General features: G+C 42.6%; 3 protein-coding genes across 9 annotated transcripts in view; 2 read left to right on the top strand and 1 right to left on the bottom strand.

Moving 5' to 3' along the window:
- The window catches only part of LOC308406649 (mitochondrial carrier homolog 1-like), a 241,718-nt gene that overhangs the window by 49,852 nt on the left and 164,779 nt on the right, over positions 1-27,087 (top strand). The gene's annotated exons all lie outside the window — the stretch shown is intronic.
- gmeb2 (glucocorticoid modulatory element binding protein 2) lies at positions 1,552-10,803 on the top strand. Of its 2 annotated transcripts, XM_080898650.1 has the most exons (10): positions 1,552-1,797; positions 2,236-2,398; positions 2,884-2,963; positions 3,179-3,303; positions 3,378-3,481; positions 6,024-6,181; positions 8,188-8,256; positions 8,353-8,490; positions 8,593-8,715; positions 8,839-10,803. In XM_080898650.1, the coding sequence occupies exons 2-10, from the start codon at positions 2,256-2,258 to the stop codon at positions 9,459-9,461; spliced, it is 1,563 nt and encodes a 520-aa protein (XP_080754776.1). In that variant the 5' UTR covers positions 1,552-1,797; positions 2,236-2,255; the 3' UTR covers positions 9,462-10,803. The 2 variants fall into 2 exon arrangements, with proteins under 2 accessions (XP_080754776.1, XP_080754777.1); XM_080898651.1 differs by lacking the exon at positions 2,236-2,398.
- pdyn (prodynorphin) lies at positions 12,913-14,558 on the bottom strand. Its single transcript, XM_080899071.1, has 3 exons — positions 14,419-14,558; positions 13,965-14,088; positions 12,913-13,637 (listed from the first exon to the last, which is right to left on the bottom strand). The coding sequence occupies exons 2-3, from the start codon at positions 14,085-14,087 to the stop codon at positions 13,071-13,073; spliced, it is 690 nt and encodes a 229-aa protein (XP_080755197.1). The 5' UTR covers position 14,088; positions 14,419-14,558; the 3' UTR covers positions 12,913-13,070.

Genomic DNA, 27,087 nt, shown 5'->3' with positions numbered 1-27,087 from the left:
GGATCTTCCTCACCTCCTCTTTGTTGCCCCCTCTGAAAGATTATTAAGATTTGATTTCCACAATAATTAATTAACACAATAAACACACCTTTTAACCTTTAGTGTATTTTAAAACTTTTTTAAAAACTATTAACCTGGATTTTTAATGTGTCTGCCCTCAAAATACTTGGGGGCAGTTTCTCCTCTTTAAATGTGCTCTGTACATAAAATAGACTTGACAGTCAACACAATATATTTATATATTCCTTATGTGGTGAGAGCAGGAAGGTAGTTCCTGGAGGATGATGGAATTGATACCATCTAATAGAAAACCTCTGGGACTTTATTTTTGGTCTATCCAACACCACCAGGTTACACCTCAGACTGTTTTGGAGCTCAGTGATTTCCTGGTCCATATGTGGGAGGAGACTCCAGGACTCCATTGGTTGTCTCAATAGGACCATGCCCTGATGTTGTTAGACATGCTTACAAACCTCGTTGTTTGCCTATTGTTGTTTGTTATCAACATTATCCTAGCCTAATGATAATAAGCCCCAAATCTGCTAAGTCTTTGGTGATTGATGCACTTGCATGTTTTCAGGAACAAATTAATTTCATTTATGTTTGCTGATAACACCCATAAATGTCTTGTTTAATCTCTTACTTTAGAAAATTCTGAAACTTCTGTGCTGCTATGGCTGCTAGTGTGTGCTGCCAATTTCTATTGCAAGGCTCTGTGATCTGGCTTTGTTGCAAAATAAATAAATACATTTTAGAAAAGTAATAATCCTTTTGTTCTCATGCTTATAGCATTTAACTGTTTCCTTCTTATTATTAGCAAGAACAATTAGCTGTACAAAAACTTATAGAAACTTAGTAAATATAGAAACATGTAAAAAGTCTTGATAGCTTTCTTATTTTTTAATTGTAATGCTCCTAAGAGAGAACCTTGGGAATGGAGCAATCACTGAACAGAAAATACAACACACATGCGCGCACACACGCACGCATAGGATAGGACTGCAAAGGAAGCCACAAAGAGTCTTTCAGCTGATCTCGCCAAACAGACTCTGTTAGGACAAGGATGAAGGGCATAACAAGACAAGGAATATAGGAAAGGTGGTGAGAGCACTGAAAGGAAGATATGAAGGGACAGTGCTTTTACAAAATTCAAAGGAAAACAGAGAAACGAGAAGCACAAGAAAGAACAGCAGAGAGGAGACAGTCATATCTGGACTTAGACTTGGACACACTGGTTTAAACAGAAAAATACCACACAGGAAAATGTGTCTGCAGTGGAGAACCATAGAACATGTTTTATTGCAATGCTGAAAATATGAGGGTATGCATAGACAACTGATCCAAAAACTGAAATGAAACTGGACCTTATTGATTTATTTATAAAGAACTGAAGACGTGAAAACTATCAGGCTATATTTCATTTTTAAGACAGCCTAATTTGTTAGGTAGCTTCTGTTTTTTGTATTTTGTGGCATTTCAGCCTCCACACCAATGGAGGGCAGTAATGTACCATCTGGGAGCGCCAACCACCAAGAAAAATAACAAAGGAAGAAGAACTATACAGAAAACTATTCATGCTAGCTGGGTACGAGCAGGAAATCTTAATTGTATTTGTTTTCAAATTTAGGCTTCAAAAATAGAGCGACAGTTTTCTGTATGAAGACGAAAGGAGACGGATATCATCAGCTTTATATTTTGACAGTAATTTACTGGAATAGGTTCAGATTTACTAGATAGCATCCTTTCTGTCGGGACGACACCAACACACCGTTTTCAACATTACGTCCCAAGGCCAAGGTAAGCTTATTCAGCTCCCTCTATAATACTCTAATCTGCGGGAGCGTCGTTACATCCTGTTCGATCAGGCCAAGAAAGCAAACACGTTCAGTTCATTTCAATATGTTAGTTAGTTTGTTGCAAACAAATTCAAACCCCAACAATTTAATTCCGTCACAAAATAGTGATGTCTCCTGTAGTTTTTCCAGTGTAGACAAAGTACACAGTAGATGCTGTCAGTGTTTACTACAGCTAGCAGCCATTTAGCCCCGTATACAGTTACGGACGCTCTGCAGTCATTCCCAGTATTACTGGAATAATTCTGCACATTCCCACCCTTCTCTGAACTATGGTGTGTTTTTGCTATAGTCAGGAGATCATTTATTCTAATTACTAAATCTTTTACAACATTATACAATCAGTAACATCTGTCCACCCCCTGCTGTCACCTGTCTGTAGGTGAGCTCCTCCGAGTCTTCATGGCTTCATCAGAGGTAAACATGCAGGAAATGAATGAGGTTGTGATCGTCACCTTACCGGAGTCGGGGAGCGCGGACCTCCCCTCTGTGGCAGAGGAGGATAAAGCAGTGCTGGTCACTGCAGAGTTGACCCCTCAGACCGGGTAACACATACTCACTGCACACATGGCCTTGTGGTCAAAATGTAAAATAAATGGGAAGGGGCAAATTTACTGAAAGATATAAGATGAGTAATAGTGAGATAGAAATGCAAAACTGCTATAAAGAGACAAACAGGTCCAAAGATGAGCAAGATGTCGACAAAAACACAAAATAAAAATATGCAAAAGTGCACGCTACAAAGAAATGCAACAAACACAGAAATGTAAAATCACTGAACATGTACAAAAATGGAAAATAAATAAAATAAAATGACTGTCATACAAAGTGAGAGAGATACAACATTAAAAATAAACTCAAACAACTGTAATAGGATGCAGAATAGCTACATAAAGAACAGAAATACTGTAGGTGGACTGCCAACTCCACTTACTTGACAGTCATATATATACAAAATAACATATTGTACATGAAATCACATACAGCAGATGTACTGATATGCAGAAGTTTGCTGTTTTTTCCCCCTCAGGGAGAATGTCCTCACAGTAGCACCAATGGAAGCAGAGGCCATCAGAGCAGATTCACTGGCAAAGGAAGACGCAGTCATTGGTAATTTGAACTGAACTTTTCTTTATTAGCTTCAGCTGGATTAATTTTTCTTGTTTTCCACTTTGTTTGCATAATTTTCTGTAAAGAATAAACTGCCGTGCCATTTTTCACTCTTCTGAATTTTTCAGAAGTAAATAAAAGAACGTGTAAGTGATGGTTTACTTTACAGTTTACTATGTGTCCTTATGAAGATGTTTGCATCTCTGTCTTTGCAGTGAAATTAAGTGAAGAGGTGGATGTGGAAGCTGACGTGTTCTACCCAATCACATGCGGAGACGTCAAAGCCACTCTGATCTGGAAGAAATTCGTCTGCCCTGGGATAAATGTGAAATGTGTCCAGGTACACAGTCGTTTTTAAAGCACTTAGCTTGTCCTAAATCTACACTGACTTGTTTTTCTTTCCTCTCTGATCAGTTCAATGAGCAGCTCATCAGCCCAAAGGAGTTTGTGTGTTTAGCAGGGAAATCCACTCTGAAAGACTGGAAGAGAGCTATCCGACTCAATGGCACCATGCTCAGGTCTGGACTTGTTATTAATAGACAGTAACTGTAATGGATACAAACCCCACTGTGCAGTATATTTTTCAACACAATGTAATTTGAGAGAATCCAGTATTTAACCTTTTCAGAGTGCTTGTGTGCAGGACTTCTTATAGCTGCCTTCATCAGACTTGATCGTGTTACATTGTGTGTTAGTTTGCGATCTCAAATCAGCCCTTTGTACTGTCGTCACCTCGCTGGGCGGGCGGGTGCCGTGGACACCTAAGTTTGTGAATGCAGTAATTGGAGAAAGAGGCAACGTAGGAGCTTCAAATTGACAACATAGGTGATTTCACTAAAAATCGTGCACAGGTTTGAATCTCAACACACCCACTGGTCGGACATGTTGACGCTTACATATGAAAGATCTAGCCAGGATCTGGCCTGATGGCTCGATTTTCCCCCGATATTTAAAATCTTTCACACAAGTTAGCCATCATATGATTCCTTCCAGCGTGGGCTGTAATATGATGAGTCTGTCTCAGGTGTAATATGAGAGTATTTAGGTAAAATGAATGGTGCCTGAAATCATGTGGCATCACTGAGCGGCTTAAACTTCCTCTCACTCTCATAACTGGGTTCAACCCATACAAAGGCTAAGTCTCTTTACTCCACCTTTAACATCATCATGTCTTCTGCAAAACTTTGACTTTAATAATAATAATAAAAATAATAATAACAATAGACTTTATTTGAGGGCGCCTTTAAAAAGCCAAGGTCACCTTACAAAGAACAACATTAATAAAAGGAGCAATAGTCATTAAATACATAAAGAAAGTTAAAATTGCAAAACAGAACTTGATAAAAGATAAAAATCAGCACTAACGCGAATGAGCCAGTTTGAACAGATGTGTTTGGAGCTGTGACTTAAATACAGGAAGAGAGTTTATATTTCTAATGGCTGGAGGCTCTGCTCCTCGGAGTGTTGAGACGTGAGGACGGAACAGTAAGATGAATAGCAGATGAGGATCTGAGAGGGCGGGAAACAGTGATGATATGGAGCAGGTCACACAAATAGGAAGGAGCAGATTTATGGATACACTTGTACGTGAGAAGTAAGATTTTAAAGTTTATCCTTCTATGGGCAACCAGTGAAGCTGCTGAAGAACTCGGGTAATATGAGCTCTGGACGGAGTACGAGTTAGAAGTTGGAGTTTATGAAGGGACCTTTTAGGGAGACCAAATAGGAGGGAATTGCAGTAATCAGTACGGGACGTAATAAGACTATGGACAAGGATGGCCGCAGCATGGGTAGGAGGGAAGGGGCGGAGTCGGTTATTATTACGTAAGTGGAAGTATGCAGACAGGGTTATGTAACTAATGTGAGGCTGGAATGAAAGAGTATTATCAAGTATGACACCCAAACTCTTAACCTGAGGGGAGGGAACGGTGGGAGAACGTTCAATGTTAATGGAAAAACTGTGGGATTTGGTTAAGATAGAGGCCGTGCCAATGAGTAAAACTTCAGTTTTATTACTGTTAAGTTTAAGAAAATTGGAGGAGAACCAGGATCTAATCTCGATAAGACAGTTTGAGAGGGAGGTAAGTGGGACGGATGAATTGGGTTTAGAAGAAATGTAGAGCTGGGTGTCATCGACATAACAGGGAAAATGTATATTATATTTTCAGAATATATGTCCAAGAGGGAGCATGTAAATAATGAATAAAAGAGGCCCTAATACTGAACCCTGGGGCACACCAGCAGAAACAGGATAGAGACTTGAAGAGCGTGATTTCAATTGGATAAACTGAGTGCGGTCTGAGAGATACGAGGCTATCCAAGCAAGGGGTGGGGGGTGTATGTGGGGATATTGTGAGAAATGGTATCAAACGCTGTCAAGAAGAATGAGGATATATAGGAGACCAGAATCAGCTGCCATCAGAAGGTCATTGGTAATCCAGAAGACAGGCTTTAACTAACACAGTGGGAAGAGGGTCAAGGTGACAGGTGAAGGATGTAGATTTTTTTAATAAGATTAGATACATCAGTTATGGAGGGAAGAGTAAAGCTTGAAAATAACTGTGAGGAAGACAGTGGGGGAAACAGGAAGTCTACTTCAGAGTCAGAAGCTCCTGCAGAGTTAAGTTGACGGTAGATATCTGAGAATTTACGAGTGAAAAAAGAGACAAGCCGGCTTGTTGTTCCCGACAGCAACCAGTAGAGGGCCTGGTGGTCTCACAGTCTTGGGTGCAATGCATTAAAAAAGAACTTTTTCATTCAAACTAGTAATTTAAAGTGCTTAAATGTACTTTTTTTGTGTGTGTATATTTTCTTCCCTCCCCTGTTTGCATTTAATTTATTCATAAACTTGTAGAGAATCCCACGCTCTCTGGTTATTTATTTATTTATTTATTTATTGTCTATACTTAAACTCTCCCCTAGATATTTTTTTTGGCCTTTGGTTTGCATTGTAACTTATTTTCAACATGTTTTGCGTCACGATGGCACTCTTCTGTCAGACATGATAGACAGTTACAGCAAATTGTGCCTAACAGCCTTTCATCATATTTAATTTCACAGGAAGATCATGGACTCTGGTGAACTGGACTTCTATCACCACACAAAGGTCTGCTCCAACACCTGCCGCAGTACTAAAATAGACCTGGTGGGAACTAAAGTGTCCATCAGCACTGATTCGTCAGACGATGTGATTCCCGCCACGCCTTCATCAGCTGATTGTAAGTCCTTTTACAAAATGATTTGGTGCAAATCAAATACACTACATAAAAAATAATGACTGTGATGAAGCAAAAATAAACACTTTAAACAGTAAAAATTAACAGATTCTATACAATGTAGCTGCCATCGCCAGTGCGTGAATGGGTGGATGACTGGATATGTAAAGCGCTTTGGGGTCCTTAGGGACTAGTAAAGCGCTATATAAATACAGACCATATACCATTTATACACTATACTGAAAACAAAAATAACTTTGCAGAGTCTTGGAGTGTGTTACATCTCCATGTGCAGGTTTGCAAACATGATGAGGTCAGAATCATGAAGATTAATCAGTAATCTTTTGCATTAGCCTCACTTAATGTAATCCTGCCAACACAGATTTTAGGTTCGGCTCTGGCCCCATGTATGAGTGTGAGCACAGTTTTAAGAGCTTTTTAAATCCTTCATCCAGCAGTATAGTCACAGGCAAACAGAAAACCAATGGCACCATGCTCAGGTCTGGACTAGTTATTAATAGACGGTAACTGTAGTGGATACAAACCCCACTGTGCAGTATATTTTTAAGATAAGATAAGATAAGATAGAACTTTATTAATCCCTCGGGTGGGTTCCTCTGGGAAATTCGACTTCCAAAAAAAGCACAGCAACGACCGAAGTTACAGTTACAGAACTGTTATATATATATATACACACACACACACACACACACACACACACACACACATATAAATACAGAGACAAATATAAATAAAATATATGAAGGGGATAAATAGAATAAATAGGAATAAAAAATAAAAATACAAGTGAATTGCACATTTCAAGTATTGAGTCTATTGCACTGTTGACTATTTACAAAAAGTATTGCACAAGGTATTGTACAGTGAGGTGAAGAGGCACTACAGCTTAGTTGTTCCCCCCTCCTTTGTCCTCCTGTTTCCCCTCCCTCTCCCCTCCAGAGAGGAGTTAAACAGTTTGATGGCGTGTGGGACAAAGGAGTTTTTAAGTCTGTTAGTTCTTGTCTTGGGGAGAAGCAACCTGTCACTGAACAGACTCTTCTGATTGTTTATGGCCGTGTGCAGAGGATGCCCAGCATTGTCCATAATGTCCATCAGTTTCTTTAATGTCCTTTTCTCTGCCACTGTCACCAGAGTGTCCAGCTTCATGCCGACCACAGAGCTAGCCCTCCTGATCAGTTTCTCCAGCCTGGATGAGTCCCTCTTTGCTGTGCTGCTTTTCAACACAATGTAATTTGAGAGAATCCAGTATTTAACCTTTTCAGAGTGCTTGTGTGCAGGACTTCTTATCAGACTTGATCGTGTTACATTGTGTGTTAGTTTGCGATCTCAAATCAGCCCTTTGTACTGTCGTCACCTCGCTGGGCGGGCGGGTGCCGTGGACACCTAAGTTTGTGAATGCAGTAATTGGAAAACGAGGCGACGTAGGAGCTTCAAATTGACGGCATAGGTGATTTCACTAAAAATCGTGCACAGGTTTGAATCCCAACACACCCACTGGTCGGACATGTTGACGCTTACATATGAAAGATCTAGCCAGGATCTGGCCTGATGGCTCGATTTTCCCTCGATATTTAAAATCTTTCACACAAGTTAGCCATCATATGATTCCTTCCAGCGTGGGCTGTAATATGATGAGTCTGTCTCAGGTGTAATATGAGAGTATTTAGCTCGATGCTTTGGCCCCATGTACGAGTGTGAGCACAGTTTTAAGAGCTTTTTAAAACCTTCATCCAGCAGTATAGTCACAGGCAAACAGAAAACCTGACTTGTTATTTCCAAGCTAGTTTTAGTGAAGACTGGGAAAACATGTTACCTGTGAAAAATCCCATTTGGCAGTAATTCAGTCACAGTGTGAGTGACTTTGCATCCAGGAGTACGTCATTGTTATAAATAAATATAAAGTGAAGCCACGCGCAGCACAGATGAGTGGAGCTTCTGAACCAGCACCACAGTCTGCACTGCAACCACGTGTGCCGTCTCTGTTGTAGTGAATGGAGCTGCAGCATCATTTCCAGAGGTGATGGAGGAAGCTTCAGGCTGGGTCACAGCCATCGGAGGTGATCAACAACCTACATACACACAGACACCATCAAGTGGAGTCACCTGACTCAGAGAGGTAATCATGTTACTGATGTGTGTGTTTGTGTGCACAGAGGACTCCATCGCGTTCTGGCGTGCGGTGAAGGAGGCAGGGCTGCTGGAAGAGGTGGTAGAGGACTTCCAGAATGAGCTGCAGGAGGTGCTGAAGGGGCTGCAGGAGAGAGTGTGTGACCCACCGCTGCAGGTCAAAGGTTAGAAACACACACAGGTGTGGGTCGGTTAGTCACCTGCCACAGACGACTAATAAAAATACTGATCGTGAAATGACGCAGCGTGACTGCTCTGTTTCTCAGATGCTGTTTTACTCAACAACATAGTGCAGAACTTTGGAATGCTGGACCTTGTGAAAAAGGTTCTGGCAAGTCACAAGAGCCAGATGGACCGTTACAGAGAGCAGTACACTCGCAGCTTAGCCGGTCAGTGCAGAATCCTAAGTGGTCTTCCTTGTGCTTGTGATTTGTGTAACTTTGTAGAAATGACTGCATTCTGCATGAAGGAGTAACAGCAATCTTGTGGTACTTCACCGTCTCCCCCTGTAGCCCTGGAGCAGCAGTGTGACGAGCACAGGAAGCGAGCCAAGGAGCTGAAGAGCAAATCACAGCACCTCAACAACGTCCTGATGACCCTCACGCCGGTGCCTGCGCCTCCCGGGCCCAAGCGTCCCCGGCTGACGCGTGCTGTCTCCGGTCCTGCCGCAGTCAATGCTGCACCCACCCAGATCACCCTGCCTCTTAGCCAGCTGACCAGCCTCCCACTGGGGAAGGTGCTGACTGTGGCAGGAGCCCAGCCCAGCACCAATGTTGGCGCGTACACCCTCCTGACCTCCTCGCTCTGTGGGTCAGAGCTTTCAGCTGATGGCTCTAACTTGACAGTTTTGTCCACTGCTGCCGGTCAGGAAGGGGCAGCTGGGGCCAGCAGCCAAGCAGCCTCCGGGGCCTTCGTTAAGTTGGTGGGACCTCAGTTCCAGCTGGTGACGCTGCAGGGTCTGGCCACCACACAGGGCGCCGCTGTCCAACAGCAGGTTGGCACCATCAGTGTTGTCGACGCCTTGGCAGCCACTGCCGACGATTCCGAGGAGGCAAACCAGCTAGATGATGATGATAAAGGTCAGCCAGAGCAGGTTAAAGAGGAAGACGGGGACCAGCAGGACCAGCAGCAGTGAAATACAGCCTGGCTGTTTGCTCCCTCGTCTGGCTTCTGATTGGCTTCAGTTTGGAGTGGACTGAAGGTGGAGGTGAAGGCCTATGAACCCTTTTCCACACCATTTCATGCATTTCAAGACATCCATAGATCTCCATTAGAAACTGAACAGGTGTTGTGACTGTATATTTCATCCGTAATAAAATATGTATCACGTCTGTCTGTTTATTCCACACAGGAAGATTGTTTAGTTTGATAATAAATGCTTGTTTTTTTTAAAGAAAAGTTCAGGACTTGAGGATTTTTGTAAAACGTATTTTTATAAAAAAGAGTGAAGGGATTTTTGAATTGTCCCGACCTTGGACGACTGTTTGCTGTGATGTTACTGGCTTCATAGATTCTAAATTCACTTGGATTATAAAACACTGTTAATGTACTGGGTCTTATATCGTTCTTTTCTATTCTACTTGAACACTCAAAGCACTTTGTACAACATGCTTTATGCTTTTCTGTCTAACATTCATCCTCTGACACATGCATCCGATAGCATGTTGGGATTTAGCTCCACCAACCTTCCAGTAGATGACCTGCTCCACCTCCTGTTCTTGGGATGCTTTGACCACTGGGTGTGGTCAGGAGAACACTTTAAAATGGGGGTAAAAAAACATTTATGTGAAGCTTAACCAGTACATGACTTATGCTGGCTGGAGTATGTATCATGAACTCAGCATTAACATGTAAATTACAAAAACTTTGTGTTATTTATACTTCACATTGAAGAAAGCAAATGTACAGGTATTTAATTGATCGTTACTCTTGTTGCGTTAAAGTTTTGTGACCCTACTTTGCATTAAAAGCTTTATTCTCCCCCAGAACATGAAGTTTATGAGTAAATCCTTCAGCTTTATAAGCAAAGCAGCAGATTGCAGCAGTCATTCCAAACTTAGACACGAGCCCCAGTCATCGGATGGTTGGTGGAAGAACTCTTAACTAGAAGAGATCTGCAGCAGGTTCTTTAGTTTTTGCATTTGCACACTTACATATTTCAAGTCATAGAACAAATGTTAATATTATAAAATAGTCTTCTGTTATGAGAAAAAAGTAATTGCACTGTAAACCCAAGAACTGGTTGTGTTACCCTTGACAGAGCAATCAACTGATGACTGGCACTGAGTCATTCACATTACTGTGGAGCAACATTGGTCTGTTTTTCTTTGCAGAATTGTTCTAATTCATCCACACTGAAGGGTTTCTTTCATGAATCACTTGTTTAAGGTCATGCAATTTATTCACTTTCCCTCTGGGGTTAATAAAGTTTCTCTGATTCTGATGCAAGTTTGAGTTTTGAATAAAGAAGTGTAAAACTTTTGGGGGTTTTTTGGCATTCAGAGGTGGACGTGCTGCATAACACAAATGTGCTCGAGCTCCAGGGTACAAACTGATGGCTGGACTTTTTCTGATCAAGAGCAGAATTCACTGTTATCAGTTACAGAAAGTCATCCAGGTGCTGAAGCAGCAAAGTGACTCCAGACTATCACACTACCAGTACCATGTTTGACCGGTTAGTATAATATAATGGGACTCAAACGTTCTCATCAGTGCACAGGATATTTTCCCTAAAGTCTTGGATCATCAGGATGCTCTTTGGCCAACCGTGATTTTCATCGTGGAACTCTCCAGTCTCTTTCGTTCTGTTGGATCATGAACTCTGACCTCCACTGGGCCAAGTGATACCTGCAGTTCTTTAGATGTTGTTCTGGCTTGTTTTATAACCTCCCAGATGATTCGTCTATGCACTCAGAGTAATTTTGGTAGAACAGCCACTCCTGGGAAGTTTCACCACTGTTCCAAGTTTTCTCCATCTGTGAGATTGGTGAACCACAAATGAATCTCACTAAAGTTTGCTGGAGCTCCAAATCCTTAGAAATGGCTTTGTGATGCTTTCCAGGATGGCATATGTCAATTACTTTGTCCATCCAATCACCTATCAGAGTCACACGAGGGCTAAAACCTTTCCCAGCTACCACAGGATGAGAAGCAGGTTATCTTTGTCTAGTCTTTGTTTGATCATTTGTCTGCGTATCTTTTTACATGGGCAGCAGGTGGCCCGGTGGGTCGCACTGTTGCCTCACAGTAAAAAGATCCTGAGTGTGACTCCACCTTTCTCCCCCTGTTCTCTCCGGGCACTCTGGCTTCCTCCCACAGTCCAAAGACATGCAGTCAGTGGGGTTCGGTTAGTTCCTCTCAGGAAAAAAGTTTTTGAACCTCTTGATCAGCTGGGCCCTTTTTCTGTGGATTTTTCCTGTACCTTTGTGGGTTTCCTACAGGCACTCCTGGCTTCATCCCACAGCTGTTTAGTTCAACTTGTCATTGTAAATTAGCCATGTACATGAGAATTATACAGTGAAGGAGATATGCTAAAGCTGGTAGTGTAAATTGTTCAGTAAGAATAGAAAAATGCCAAACGAGTCTATTTCTTTGCTTAGGCTGCTGCCCCCGCGACCCGGCCCCGGACAAAGCGGATGAGGATGGATGGATGGAGTCTATTTCTATTTTTTTCTTCTGCTGTTTTTCTTTATAATAAGAAAAGGAATTTAAAAAATCTGCATATTCTCCTGTGGTGCTAATTCATACACATTCATTCATCGTGAATGACGCCTTTATTATTAAAGTGCTTTAATTTCTGTTCTGGGGGGAGACTTCTGACGCTTGCCCACACCGTGGCGCAACAGCATCCTGTTTTAATGACTTCACAGATTCATCAGTTTTCTGTCTCAGGATCAAATTCTTGGCATCTGCGGTGCTGTTATATTCATCCTGTAAAACTGTTTATCTATATTTTGGAAAACTTGGGAAAATGTGTAACAACAACAACAACAACAACAACAACAATAACCTAATATAATAATAAATATTCAGGTTGTGTAAAATTTAGTTGGCATTTAGATTCTGTAAAGTGTCAAAGTTAAAATGACATGCATGATACAGCAACCGATCAGAAACGTTCAATTTATGGAATATGAAGCGTACCATTGCCTCGACCTGATTGCTCCTAGATGTCCTATCCTGACCATACAAATGAAATGTTCTCCACAATGGTTTTATTCCAAATCACTTTAAGCTTTGAGCTGGCCTTGATTTTTGGTGTCGTTAGAAGTAAACAGAATTATTTTCATTGTTTGTTAATATTAATTATATATATTGTTTTTAAAATTAACGTAAGTATCTATTATGTCAAGTATTGTTTTGAATAATAAAACGGGAACATTGACACAAACCCTACATCGTTTTACTGGGAAATTCAAAATTGGGACAACAACAAGCAGCCTGAGAGTGCAAACAGCGGCCGCAACAAGAGAAACAACAACGTAAAATTGTTAAATCGCTCTCAAAGCGAACACCGCGCCATATCGTCCTGTGTGCAAAAAATCAAATACATTTAAAAAGAGGGTGATTTTATTTATGATTTTATTAAACAAGCATTTATTGAAGGAAAGGCGATGATGCAAATTACACAAATGTTACACAGAAGGCAGCCGAATCTAGGCGAGCTCAGCAGGCATATGATACTTCAATTATGGCATTTCAAGTAAACCTGTGCAAGTTCCTTTGAGTTCTCCTACGACTGTGTCTATAGGGTCAGCTCGTCATAGGAGAAATAGGGGTCCTCTACTGAGCGCATAGAGATTTTGAAGTGACGGCGCAGAAACCCTCCGTACCGCTTGTCCCACTTCAGGTTGTTCAACTTTGGTCGGACTCTCCTCATGAAGCCTCCGTAGCGCTTCTGCAGCTCCTCGGGCTCCTGGTCCTCCTGCTCCACGGAGCTACTTCTCTTTGACTTTGGGCCGAATTTCCGTAAAAAGCCGCCGTAACGTTTAACATAACCACGGAGGATGTGATCCTCTGGAGTGTCGTCTGCCTGCTCCGCTGTATCTGCGTCTCTATCTTCCAGCTTCTTCAAAAAAAGCTCATATTTTTTGGGCAGCGAGGCACCTTTCAGGATGTAATTGTCGCGCCACGGAGAGGCGAATATTTTGTTCTTGTTCTTGTCGATCCTCTTGATGAAGCCGCCGTAGCGTTTGACCAGATCTGCCTGCTGGCTCTCCTCCTCCTCCGCAGCCTCATCTTGGCTGAAGTCGGCCAACCGCGGAGCCTGGCTGCAGCTCTCCAGCTGGCCCTCACAATCGGCGCTGCACGACTGCAAGACACAGACAAGATCGGGAAACCAGGGGACATCAGCAGGGCGCACTATACCTGAACGCACGTTACATTTCCCACTTGTGAGTTTTGTTTGTGGTAAAGCTCGGCGGCTGCGCCTTACTTCCCAGTCGAACGAGAAATTTCAAAACTATATATACACACAGGCTACTGCATATTCCAAGATTTTATTAATGGTTTTGCCTGATTTTTAACTCCAAGATTTAGACGATTACAGTTAGAATAACACACTGAAGAATTTTCTATCATTTTGGATCAGCAACAAGATTATGAAGTCATCTTAAATTTCCCTTTTGAACTTTCTTACCAGGCTGCTGTAAGCTTCATCGGCGCTAAGAATTTGCTGCGCGCATTTCTGACACTGTGAAGAACAGTCTGTGTGGATGCAGGGCGGCAAGCTCAGCATCAGCACCAGGACATACCACTCCATTCTTCAAAAACATCCAGACACACACACACACACACACACACACACACACACACACACACACACACACACACACACACACACACACACACACACACACACACACACACACACACACACCAGTCGGTGAGGGGAGAGAAACACCACATCAAATGTTTCACCAGACTGGAATTAAAGAAATTACTGAAACTGAGAATCACGTAAGTAAGCGCACGTAAGTTTTTTTTTTTATGTTCCTTCGTCTACTTGTTATCATTACCAATAAAAGGGAAATAAAATGTTCTCTAGTTTAAAGTTTGAGAGAAAGAAAAAGTGTAAAAACCAGACTCGGTACCTCAGGAATCGGACCGATACTTCCAGCCTTGTTAAGAGTCGCAGAGGCACATCTACCACGAAACTGCTCGCTGTCCGCCCTCCGACACCCGTTTCTCCAGCGCGTCTTGGCGTCTATCTTTTTATCACTAGAGATTTGGCTGTGTCATCAGAACAGCTTCTATAATCGGACCAATAGGAGGGAAATATACTGCGTAAATAAACGCACTGCCTCCCCGCTTCAGGAGTTTTAACAACGCCCACACAGAGACAGGAGTAGCAGCGCGGTTCATCCCATCAGCACATCGTTATTGTCATCATTCCATCTCTGAAGTGACCAAACCCCTGGCTGTAAATCATACTGACATCAATAAGAAAATGATTTTTCTTTTTCAGTGGAACACCATATACCTGAACTGAACAGGAAATGGATCCAAAAGTGACCATTGTGCGTCAAAACAGAGCTTTTCACTCAGCGGCAAATCTTCTGGGGTTCAAGGCACATAAGGCCCCTCCAGGTTCACCGCCATTGTCTTATGTAAATAATCAGACACCACCACCGTCAAAACAACGCCCTATTAACATTTTACGCTGCTCAAAAAAAATTAAAGGAACAATTTAATTAAAAAATCATGCTGGGTATCTAGACTCATATGGACTGGGCACAAAAAGATGCCACATTGTTGGATGGATCTGAGGGCTGAATTCAAAGACACCCTGAAAATCAAAGTGAAAAAAGGATATGGTGTGGTGGACCACTAGAGGGCTCCACTCACACCCAGTATATCCGGTTGTTCAGTGATGACACGACGAATCCTACTTCCGGGTCTAAAGTAGTCTGCGTTTAATATGGCTTTTGTGTTGTTAACATGTTTAATGTTATGTATTTTCTTCTATTTAATCTCAAAAAGCTCCTAAAACAGTCAGTGATCACTGTTGACCTCCCTCGGCTTTTATTACCGCTAATCATTTATTTAAGCTCAGTTTTTAAAACCTTACGATGTAACTACGGCCCATGCCGCAGTATATGAATGACTAACCTCATATTGTGGATGGATTATCTCAGTTGTTCTCCTGGCTGAAGTTTGGTCCTTTTACAGCATCCTGCCATGCGATTACATTTGTTCCTGACCACCGAGAACACTCACGTTAACTTTTATCGAGTGGAAAAAAAAGTTAGCTTGTTTATATTATTCTAACATAGCTGTGTCGCTAGCGGTCACGTAGCACATCATTATATACCAGCTAGCCCAACTTCAGTAACCCTACAAACGTCACTGCTTTTTAGTTTTCTGTTTTCATTTATGTAGTTTTCTGTCTTCATTTATGCTGGAAGTGATAACAGAGCTGTACGTTTTAATTTGTTTCCAAAACCCCGCAGTCAGGACATGCTATATTGTATTTAGATAAAAGCTAGCGAGCTAACTCCCTGGTAACTTCTAACTCCGTTAAATGTCATAAATTCCGTTTTCATGGATGCCTGGATGTTAAACTCAATTGTTACACCTGGTAGAGCAGAACGCTGATCATTTTATTAAAGATGAAAGATTTTAGACAGTTTTTCAACTCTCAGTAATGCCATAGTGATCGTTTGATATATGGACCAGCAGCGGAGTTTAGGTCCAGACACGGCTAGTGACGCCAGACTGAACAACCGGATATGAAGTGTGTTCCTGTGTTTTGTGGCGCGATATGCGCAGTTGATGTTCACGCCCTGGATACGGACTCGCCGGCGGCACCTTCCACGCCTCCACCTGCCTCCCCCGGAGCATCCGCCCCCTTGTTGACTGCAGGGATTGCTACACGCCGGCACCGCAGAAAGAGCATCTGTTTCTACCATCAGCGTTTTGGCGACAGAGCGCGTCGCTGCCTGCCGCCTTGCGCTTTCACGGCCCAGGGAAACGGACCCGCCAGCGCGCCATAGCAGCCGCGACCGCTGGCAATACAGAAAGGCTGCTCTTCATAGAGCTTGTTCGAGTTTTTGCGCATGCTGTTTGGCCTGAAAGGTGCCGCCCAGACCTTTCAGCGGCTGATGGACTCCGTTTTGCGTGGGCTGCCATTCGTTTTTGTTTATCTGGACGATATATTGGTGGCCAGCTGCTCAGCGAGCCAGCACGAGTCCCATCTGCGCCAGGTTTTCCAGCGTTTGGCAGCGCATGGCCTGATCATAAACCCTTCCAAGTGCCAGTTTGGGTTGCCTGTTCTGGATTTCCTCGGGCACCGCATTTCCGCTGAAGGTGTGGTTCCGTTGCCCGACAGAGTCCAGGCCGTTTCGGCTTTTCCGCCGAAAAGCGCCGACTTGCTGAACGCAAGTCCCACGTCGGTTAAAGCGTTGCAGGAGTTCTTGGGGATGATAAATTTTTACAACTGCTTTCTCCCCAGAGCTGCCCACCTGCTACAGCCACTCTATGCTGCCTTAAAAGGTAAAACAGCCAAAGATCCGGTTGACTGGCTGCCGGAACGCGTCCGTGCATTTTCCGCAGCCAAGTCTGCGCTGGCTGACGCCGCCCTGCTGGCCCACCCGCTTCCGTCGGCGGAGATCGCGTTGACCACCGATGCGTCTGACGTGGTAGTGGGTGGGGTGTTGGAACAGCGGGTTTCAGGTCTCTGGCAACCGCTCGCCTTTTTCAGTCGTACGCTCCGGGATGCTGAACGCAAGTACAGTGTTTTTGACAGGGAGTTGCTGGCCCTGCACCTCGCGACGCGACATTTTCGTTTTTTCCTCGAGGGTCGCAACTTTACTGCGTACGTTGACCACAAACCTTTGACATTTGCGATGTCCAAGGTCTCTGACCCATGGAGCGCACATCAGCAGCGCCAGTTGGCGGCCATTTCAGAGTTTACCACAGACATTCAGCATGTGGCTGGTAAGTCCAATCACGTTGCTGACTGTCTCTCACGTGTGTTGGTTTCTCCGGTGTATGTCGGCATCGACTACGCTGCCATGGCCGCCGAGCAACGTGCTGACCCGGACGTCCTTGCCCTTCAGTCAACAAAAACGGGCCTCGTGCTGGAGGACACCCCAGTGTGGGACGGCGGTCCGCATCTTCTTTGCGACGTTTCCACCGGCCGCCCCCGCCCGGTGGTTCCCCTTTCGTGGCGTCGTCATGTTTTTGACTCAGTCCATGCCCTCTCTCATCCCGGCGTCCGGGCCTCGGTCAAGCTGGTCAGCGCCAGGTTTGTTTGGCCGGGCCTTCACAAGACGGTGAAAGAATGGGCGGCGGTTTGTATCCCATGCCAACGCTCGAAAATCCACCGGCACACACAGGCACCCCTCGAACCTTTCCGTGTCCCGGGTAGGCGTTTCGATCACGTTCATGTGGACCTGGTTGGTCCCTTGCCGCAGTCACAGGGTTTCACGCACCTTTTGACTGTGGTGGACCGCACAACCAGGTGGCTGGAGGCGGTACCCCTGGCTTTGCTGGGATTGCGTAGCGCGGTTAAAGAAGACCTCGGGGTTTCCCCGGCTGAACTGGTCCTCGGCCAGCCTCTCCGGGTCCCCGGGGAATTCTTACCTGAGAGCCCTCCCCCATGTTTCGATACCTCTTTGTTGCCTTTTCGCCCCCCAAGAGACTCATTTCCTGTTCCTGGTCCTGTGCACCACTGCCTGCCTGACACTTTTGTTCCGAGTTCGTTGGACTCTGCTCGTTTTGTTTTCGTCAGGCACGATGCCCATAGGACTCCGCTGCGTCCACCATATGACGGGCCATGCAGGGTTCTTAAACCAGGCAACAAACATTTCATTTTGGACTTTGGCGGTCGGCAGGAAGTTGTCTCTGTTGACAGACTTAAGCCTGCACATGTTATGCAAGAGGATCAGGTGGTCCCGGCCCAGGCCCCTCGCTGCGGCCGCCCACCTGCCACCGGGCTGATGGATTCTGTTTTTTCCCCCAGGAGCGACCCAAAATCAACGGAGTCCGAGTCGTCTGCAGCTTTTTCTGACTGCCAGTGTCAGCCTCGCTCCCAGGCTGGGTTGCCCCCTGTCAGTTCCCCACCCCCCCAGTTCAGCCGTTCCGGCCGTTTGCTTAAGCCCTGGGTCCTGGACTAGTTCTGCTGGGTGTTCGGGGGGGGGGCATGTGTGGTGGACCACTAGAGGGCTCCACTCACACCCAGTGTATAGGAAGTGTGTTCCTGTGTTTTGTGGCGCGATATGCGCAGTTGATGTTGGAGACGAATAAAGAAGGAGTGAGAACTGAGAGCTCTGTGTCGTTGATGCTTACCTCCACAATGGCATGCTAGTTCAGTTTGCCAAAAAAATAAATAAAATGACTGCGGGTACTCAGAAGGGTCCTTAATAGTTTTTATGGCCCCCATGTTCTGGCGGATGGTATCCTGGGGGATCACTGAGCTCCTGAACATTCTGAAGTGCAACCTGGTGCCAGAGGATGGACATGAACATAATGTCCCAGAGGTGTTCTTATAGATTTAGGTCAGGCGACCATGGGGGCCAGTCACTGGTACCTGCTCCTTCATCCTCCAGGAACTGCCTGCATAATCATGCATCAGGAAGAACCCAGGGAGCACCGCATCATTGTAGGGTCTGACAGTGGGTCCAAGGATTTCATAGCACAGTTTGTAGAGGTCTTGTGTCCCTCCATGGATGTGCCTCCCCCCAAAAAAAACACTCACCCAGTGATGAGCCAGGCAACATAACGTTCTCATTGGCTTCTTCAAACTCTTTCGTGTGCTAACTGTGAACTTGCTCCCCTCATCTGTGAAAAGCACAGGACACCAGTACTTTTCACCTGCTAATTCCATGACAAATTGGCATTTGCCATAAAATACCACAGTAGTGGGCAGTGAACATAGGGTCCACTAGAGGACATCAAGCCCTCAGACACTGTGCACATTGTCAGCGATGTAGTTTAAGTTTGTCAGCCGTTGGTCCCCACACTGGTCTGTGTTGACTGATGGCAAGCATATTTTCCAGTTTCACCAAAAACTCCTGAAAGCTCAGGTTCCACATGCAACAATTACAGTTTAGAAAAAAACAAACATCACAAAAAAAAAAAATTTGTCTGATGTGAAATCACGTGTGAGATTTTTTTCCTGCTGTCATGCTTGTGTCATGGTCCTGGGTCGTGCGACCCAGTGTTTTGAGTTTTAGTCTATTTTGATGTTTATTGTTTGTTTAGGTTCATTAAGTTATTCTAGCTCATTTGTTATTATATTACCCTTGTGTTAAGTCTCCCTTGCCCTTCATGTGTTTATGTCTGTGTGTCTTATGTTGTCAAGTTCATGTTGTCGTTTCTGTCATCTTCCCCTGTACTCGGTCTCCCTGGTTCGTACGCCTACCTGTTATGTGTCATGTCTGTGTGGCTCTTGTTGTCTCGTTCGTTTCATGTCTATGTCTCCGTGTTTCCTGTTTTATTTTGAAAGAGTCTGTTCTTTGTTCACTGCATTTAGATTACTCTCCCCTGTGTTGTCATTATGTTTCATTCTAGTCAGCTGTGTCCCCATGTGTCTCCACTTCCCCCGATCACCTCGTGTGTACTTAGTCCTCAGCCTTGCTGTGTTCAGTGTCGTGTCGTCTGTGTTATCTCCCCTACCCCTTGTCACAGTTTCCCAGCCATAGTAAGTCATAGTTTGTATATTGTTTAGTTATAGTCTAAATTCTCAGTAAGAGTCATAGTTTTCTAGTCTATGTTCAGGTTTTCCTTCAGTTACTTTGTTGTTGTTTTTTCCGTGAGTTTTCGGCCTAAATAAAGGCTCGCTTTTTGTTAAGTCCAGTTTTGTCTCCTTGCCTCTGTCTGCTCTTGGGTCCTCAACTCACTCCACATGGTCTGCCCCGGCAGTCCGTGACAGCTTGTGTATACCTGGATAATGAGAACATAAATAGCACCATCCACACTGTGTCCAGTAAACCTGCACACAGTAGCTGAATAACTATAATAATAGTACTTTATCAGAGAGAGAAAAATCTGCTTATTGGTAACTATTTATAATTTTAACTAATTGTTAAATAATAGCTTATGAACTGTGACTCCTCATGACAGTCTGAAGTGTATAGTATTATTTTCAATTCTCTGTTGAGGATAATTTACTGTAATTAATCCAGTTAGAATGTGTGAAAGTCTCTCTTTATTCATGGTCCTGCTGTTGTTTCATGTTGCAGGTGAGTTATTATTCCCATTAAGTGGATTTTTGCAGAACCCCAGATTATTGTCATTATTGTCCAAGCTGACCTGTCACACTCTTTTTTTTTTCCACTGTGGTAAAGCTTTATTGTGAAGTTGTATTTTACTAAAAAGGTTTCTGCTGTGAACTGGTGCTAATGATTAAATGTTAACCCTGCATCAGGCGTCATTAATACCAATTAACCCAGTGTTTGAACAAAAATGAAATTGCTTAAAAAATGTATGTGCTTTTAATGTGAACTGTTACAGTGCTTACTTTTTGTTACTTGAAAAGCTAAGAGTTTGGAGAAAAGCCACAAAAACAATATTGTGATAGCAAAGCATTAACGCTATGCGTAGAGTTACTAATAATGTTTGAGACCTCATAGAGGTCATCATCTTCTCATAGCACTAACCAGGTAGTTTTGTTGTCTCACCAAATAAAAAAAATGAAATGTTCTCATATGGGAAACAAATGAGGTGATGTGCGGTCTGTGGCTCGGCTGCAGGGCAGGGGTAGTGCAGTGGGTTCAGGGGTGCAAATGTAGCAACCACTTCATCCTCCCAACAACATCCCTTGACCCTTCGTTCTGTCAAAAAACACATCACGTGTCCATGATTTTTCACCACTATTTATTGAGTTCATAATGGTGCATTGAGATCTAGGAGGTGGAGGAGGGTTACTGGGGTGGCTGTAACTGAGCTGTGGCTCAGAAGGCAGAGCAGGTCGTCTACAAGTTGCAATGTTGGTGGTTCAGTGTGTGGCTGCAAAGTGTATGTTTTAGAATTTAAAGGTTTTCAAGTAACAGTAACAATAATAGAGCACAGTTGTCAGGAAGTTAATAAATAAGATTATGTCAACCCCTCCTACCTCTCAGCTGAGTTACACCCACTGCATGTATTGGTTATTCATGTGACCCACATGGTCTGTAAATGCTGTAGCAAATCCAGCGAGTCTTTGTTTTATAGTGAAAGGATCCAGTGAAATAGATCAAGCATGACCGTTCAGGTTCATCAGGTTCAGGTCTGAAGTGTTAAGAGACCACCTGACTGTGAGTCTTCTCAGCATTTCTATATGGAAAAATGATGATGGAATAACAATGTGCTGACACAATCTACATGTGTTTCTGGTATCATACCCAGCCTTTTGCTTAAAAAAGTTGATTTCTTAGTCTATAAATGTCAGCATTGCACCTACTGACATTTAATTCTATTGGGAGACTTCATTCCATTAAAACACAACAACACAAAGACAATTCAAAAGTCTAGTTCAGTGACTCCAATTAGATGAGAGAGCTGGTTCCCTATGCCTTTGGTTTGGGGAACGTCCTGTCAGCTCAGAGTCTGTGGCCTTCTTGGAGTCTCTGTGTGGGGTGTTCAAATGTGCTCCACCTGGAGACTCTGTGGTCCTCCTGGGAGAGTTCCACACTCATCCCTATACAACTGCTGCAAGTGCTTAGTCCACATTCAGTTGTATAGGGATTGAAGCAGGGTAATTATCTTTTTAATATTAATATTATTATTATTATTATTCACTATAATTATACAATCTTATTCATTAGAGTCACCTCTTTGGGTGTGAGGCAGGATAACCTTCAACAAGCTGCCAGTCTGCCACAAGGCTAACACATAGAGACAAATGATCATATATCATATGTGATTGGGTCATATGATTGTTGGGTTTTTTCACTGTATGTATTATTGTAGGGTCTACCTTACAATCTAAAGCACCTTGAGGTGACTGTTGTTGTGATTCGGCGCTTTGTAAATAAAATTTAATTGAATCATTCACTCTGTCCAGTTTAGAATATGCATGCTTTTGGACTATAAGAGGAAACCCACACACAGGGAGAGCATGGGATTGTTTTAGCTTATTAATTAGCCAGCTTCTCTTATTTCTTTTAGTCTTATTTCCTCTTGTCCTGTGTGTGGGTCCTGTTCCCTGTCATAAACAATGACAACTAGTTTCACGATTTTGTCAGTGAGTGGAGGCAAATTAGAGATCAAATTCAATCTTAGGAAAGCAGGGCAGGAAGATACCTATCTGTTACAGGAACAATATATAATTAAACAAAAACCCATGTTAAAATACACAACTTAATGGCAGAAATGAGCCTGCTTTGCAGCCTATCCTAACCTACACCACAGCACCACAGCTTTATGGTGATCAGGCAAATATGGCCTTATGTGTGATTACAACTGGCTCATCGTAAAAGTCTGGCTGAAATTGTATCCATCCATGTATCCATTTTATTTCGCTTATTCAGCGCTGGATTGCAGGAGTAGCAGCCTGAACAAAGAAGCCCAGACCTGAAATTTTACTGTTTTATTTTTTGTCAGTTGACACAAGACACTGACATGTGTCTACTGACACCCTGGTTTATGCTGTTGTCCTCCAGCCCCTGCAGCGAGGCTTGGCCACTCAGCTTTGGTTTTTTAAAGTAAAAGTCTTTTATTAAGGTCTGCGGGATTCATTAATCATGAACTGTTGCTGACACAACTGTAGTTTGAGTTCTTCTATCAACATTTGACACTATTTGGTTTCATAGGTGGTAGCTATTTTGATGACGCCACTTAGACCCAGGTGTGTTCGATGTGACTAATCACTTCCTGTCTCATGCACAGAAAAAGAATACACCTTCAGGATTCTACGCCCGTTTTTGTGAAAGATGGTCAGAGCACACAAACTGTTTTTTTTTCTACCAGCAAGCCCTCCTCCGCACAGAGAAGAACAGACCCTGAAACTCTGAATGCTTTGCTCTACAGAGTACAAGATAAATCTGAGAAACAAAGTAACTCCCTTGGATCTGTAATTGAATTGGAGCATAGAACACAACAGTTACTATGGTTACCATGACATACTTTTTCACCTGCATTCATCTAGCTTAAATTTTTTTCATTTGGTTTTAATTTCACTGAAAGACTGGTCAAGCTGGAAATTGTAGCTGTTGTAACAGGATGTAATCGTTACAGAAGGTTAATTCTACACTTTTGTGTGCAGCATAACTTCTGCACTGCCATGAGTCATGTCCTTTTGCTAAATTTCAATTTGTTTATGTACGCAAAGACTCTTCTTCATACACAAACTTTAATCATGTAATTCTGCAGCATTCTGTGTTGGGACCAATACTTTTTTTATGATATTGTTTCACATTATCCCGAGCATCCTCCAGCTATTAATAACACGTATGATTCAGTGCAGAGAGGTCTATTAACACCACAGTGAGTGAGAAAGGTCAGTGAAGAAGAAACACCCAGTGCATCATGGGAATCCCCCAGCAGCCTACACCTATTGTAGCATAACTAAGGGAGGATTCAGGGTCACCTGGTCCAGCCCTAACTATATGCTTTAGCAAAAAGGCAAGTTTTAAGCCTAATCTTAAAAGTAGAGATAGTGTCTGTCTCCTGAATCCAAACTGGAAGCTGGTTCCACAGAAGAGGGGCCTGAAAACTGAAGGCTCTGCCTCCCATTCTACTTTTACTAAATACTCTAGGAACAACAAGTAGGCCTGCAGAGCGAGAGCGAAGTGCTCTAATAGGGTGATATGGTACTACAAGGTCATTAAGATAAGATGGGGCCTGATTATTTAAGACCTTGTGTGTGAGGAGCAGGATTTCGAATTCTGGATTTAACAGGGAGCCAATGAAGGGAAGCCAATACAGGAGAAATCTGCTCTCTCTTTATAGTCCCTGTCAGGACTCTTGCTGCAGCATTTTGGATTAATTGAAGGCTTTTCAGGGAGTTTTTAGGACTTCCTGATAATAATGAATTACAGTAGTCCAGCCTGGAAATAATAAATGCATGAACTAGTTTTTCAGCGTCACTCTGAGACAGGATATTTCTAATTGTGCAAATGAAAGAAAGCTCCTGTCTTTTTGTGAATCCTGCTGTCTCCATCCATACATTGTAGCAGGTCTCACTTCCAGCTGGTGTCCAGCTTCTGAGGCATACACACTGTCAACATTCAATATCACACCTTCGACTTCTAGCTTAAAAGTCATGATTCTGTCTAACACTCCCTTCACCTCCACAATACTATTCACATGTTTTCCTTCAGAATTACACCTTCTCCATTTTTCTTCTTTTACATTTCAGTAGAACAGTTTCAATTCACCCTCCATGCTCTTGGCCTTGCAAACAACATTGGAGGTTCAGACTGTGCAGAATGCAACAGTTAAACTCAAAAGTGCTAAAAGTCAGCAGTCATCTCTATGAGCTGTTAAAAGTAAGCCACTGATAATCTTCATAACAGCAGTCTGTCAATATTTAAAAGAATAAAATAAGCAGTTGTAGGAAATATTGATTTAAAACACTTGATTGGGGTGAAGGTTGCAAGGTGTACTCTGTCTCTGAGCGATCAATCAGTGTCAGGCCATTACATGCAGGACTGCAGGAATCTTCTTAACTTTGTACTTTATATCACTGAAAAGTTTTATATAAATAAATGTTACTTATTTAAAATGTTCATGCTACTTTTACACACTACTTAACAAGCACATGAACTAACCTGTGAGGACTGATCGTATAAAACAATAATGACATCAACCACAAAGGGTGCAAAGTCTCACAATGTGTCAGAAGATGACCCTTGAAAGCAGTCGAATTTCTGCAGCAAGACTTGCAACCAGTTACACAACATGCATAATGTACCTAATATTTGTGCAGCCCTTGGTGATGTCTAGACAACCTTTCATAGTTTTCACAGAAGCGCCACAGTTTTGAGTGCATCATTAACATCCTTATGATGCAAACTCACCTTTTCAAAATCTGCTGAAAGAAAAGTGCAGGCATGTTCTGAAATTTAATAAATTTGACAAAATCCAATGAAACGCGTGTATTCATCATTATTTCTAAAGTTCAGGAATAATAATTCTTTTTCAGTAGGTGCTGCCAAAACAAAGACAGATGCCCACAAATAATAAGGAGGAAAATACACTAAACACTAAATGCTGATAAACCACAGAAATGACCTGTGAGAAGATCAGCAGCATGAAACAATACAAAGAGAAACCGAACAAGTGTTCATAGGAGGGTTGATCCATATGAACATGATGATTGGTCACTTCATTTTTAGGACCTTTGTTCTGTGAAACCAGCTTCCAGGTTAAATTCCAGTTATTTTCCTAAACGTAAGCTGCTCTGACAGCTTTTGTTTCTTATTTTTTCAGCTGCTGGTGTTTAAGGGTTTGAGACTGAGACAAAGATTAGATATAAAAGCATAATTCAATCAGAAGTGTATTTTGTGTACAAATTTGATATGAGATCAGCAAGCAGAGTGTAAGTGCTATTTTAGCATCATGTATTAATGCTCGTAGAACAATGGAAAAATAAAAATCATGGACTAAAGTTCCATCTATGAATCTGTGTTTATTACTGATGCACATCAAGGAAACACAAAGACTTTAGACATATATTCCGATCTTCCAGCAACAGGGATGCTATTTTCTCGAGAATCAATCGGCAAACCTGTTAATCTCTAATTTGGAACCTACTTGGGTCTGCAGCATAAGCTTCCTTTACAATGTACCCCTCTTAGCCTTCTCTCTCTCTTAGCAGGTGCCTCATAGCAAACAACAGAAGTGTTACAACTGAGTTACAACAAAAAAACAAACAAAAAAATACAACAGTCAGTTTTCTTGCTGTTGTTGCCATGACATCATGGATAAATATGGTGTGGTTGAATTTATTTATGGCTTTTGATAAATCATTTCATGGTCAGATGTGGTTAATGTAGTTAGCTGTACTATAAAATAATATGTAATGTTTTCACTGACTGAACTAACGTTTTGTATGCCATCCTCAGCTGTAGTGTTAGCAACACACCCACACTGCTGCAGCCACTTATATCTTTTTTAACGGCAAAGTTATTTTGGGAGTAAGCATGGCCTAACAGAGTGACCTTGATATGCAAGTGTGACTCAGGTTCGGAAAAAAGCAAACATTTTTTGACTTGAGGTCAAATGTTTGTGGTGAGATGTGAATCCTTAAACTGGGCTGACTCAAAGGCGACTGCTTATCACCGGTATGATACGTGGATACATCAACAGATTTTATAGACTCAAACTGAACTCACACTGTGTTCATTTTTAAAATATAGAGTACTTTGCTAAAGTCTTGAGCTATCCTTGTATCTTTTATGTTTTTCTTCTAAGGAGCTAGCATTTGCTATCATTTCAAATGGTCAAGTGGACTTGAGCAAGAAGTTCTCCATACTTTCTAAAACTATTAAAAAATCTCTTTTGACATTTGCTGCTTTTCCATTTTTAGTCCAGTCCTTGTACCTGACCTGATCATTTTCAGAGGAATGCTTTAGTTTGTTTGTTAAGCCTCTTAACATTAACCGATGAATCATTCAAGCATATAACTGAAAGGATAAATGAGTGTTGTGTTAGCAAAGAACCAATGTTAAACTGCATTATTATTCACTTTGTTGCTAAAAGTCAGTCACTGAGAACTAAAGGAGATATATTATGTGATACAGATAAGCAGTCTGTGAAAGTCTTACAGACATCTGTGGATAATGGTTGAGGCTTTGTCACATTTTTTGGCTGCATGTCAGTCTTACTTGCATTAC

The sequence above is a fragment of the Rhamphochromis sp. 'chilingali' genome, assembly GCF_963969265.1.
Source record: "Rhamphochromis sp. 'chilingali' genome assembly, chromosome: 12".
NCBI lineage: Eukaryota > Metazoa > Chordata > Actinopteri > Cichliformes > Cichlidae > Rhamphochromis > Rhamphochromis sp. 'chilingali'.
The sequence above is the reverse complement of the archived record's forward strand: the minus strand, read 5'-3'. Positions and strand labels throughout refer to the sequence as shown.

What these genes read in the sequence shown, in the direction of transcription:
- gmeb2 (XM_080898650.1), top strand. Translation starts at nt 2,256, where the DNA reads ATGGCTTCATCAGAGGTAAACATGCAGGAAATGAATGAGGTTGTGATC. An exon ending in CCCACCGCTGCAGGTCAAAG is followed by an intron (nt 8,491 to 8,592) that starts GTTAGAAACACA and finishes TCTGTTTCTCAG; the next exon opens with ATGCTGTTTTACTCAACAAC. An exon ending in GTACACTCGCAGCTTAGCCG is followed by an intron (nt 8,716 to 8,838) that starts GTCAGTGCAGAA and finishes CTCCCCCTGTAG; the next exon opens with CCCTGGAGCAGCAGTGTGAC.
- pdyn (XM_080899071.1), bottom strand. Translation starts at nt 14,087, where the DNA reads ATGGAGTGGTATGTCCTGGTGCTGATGCTGAGCTTGCCGCCCTGCATC. An exon ending in ATGAAGCTTACAGCAGCCTG is followed by an intron (nt 13,638 to 13,964) that starts GTAAGAAAGTTC and finishes TGTGTCTTGCAG; the next exon opens with TCGTGCAGCGCCGATTGTGA.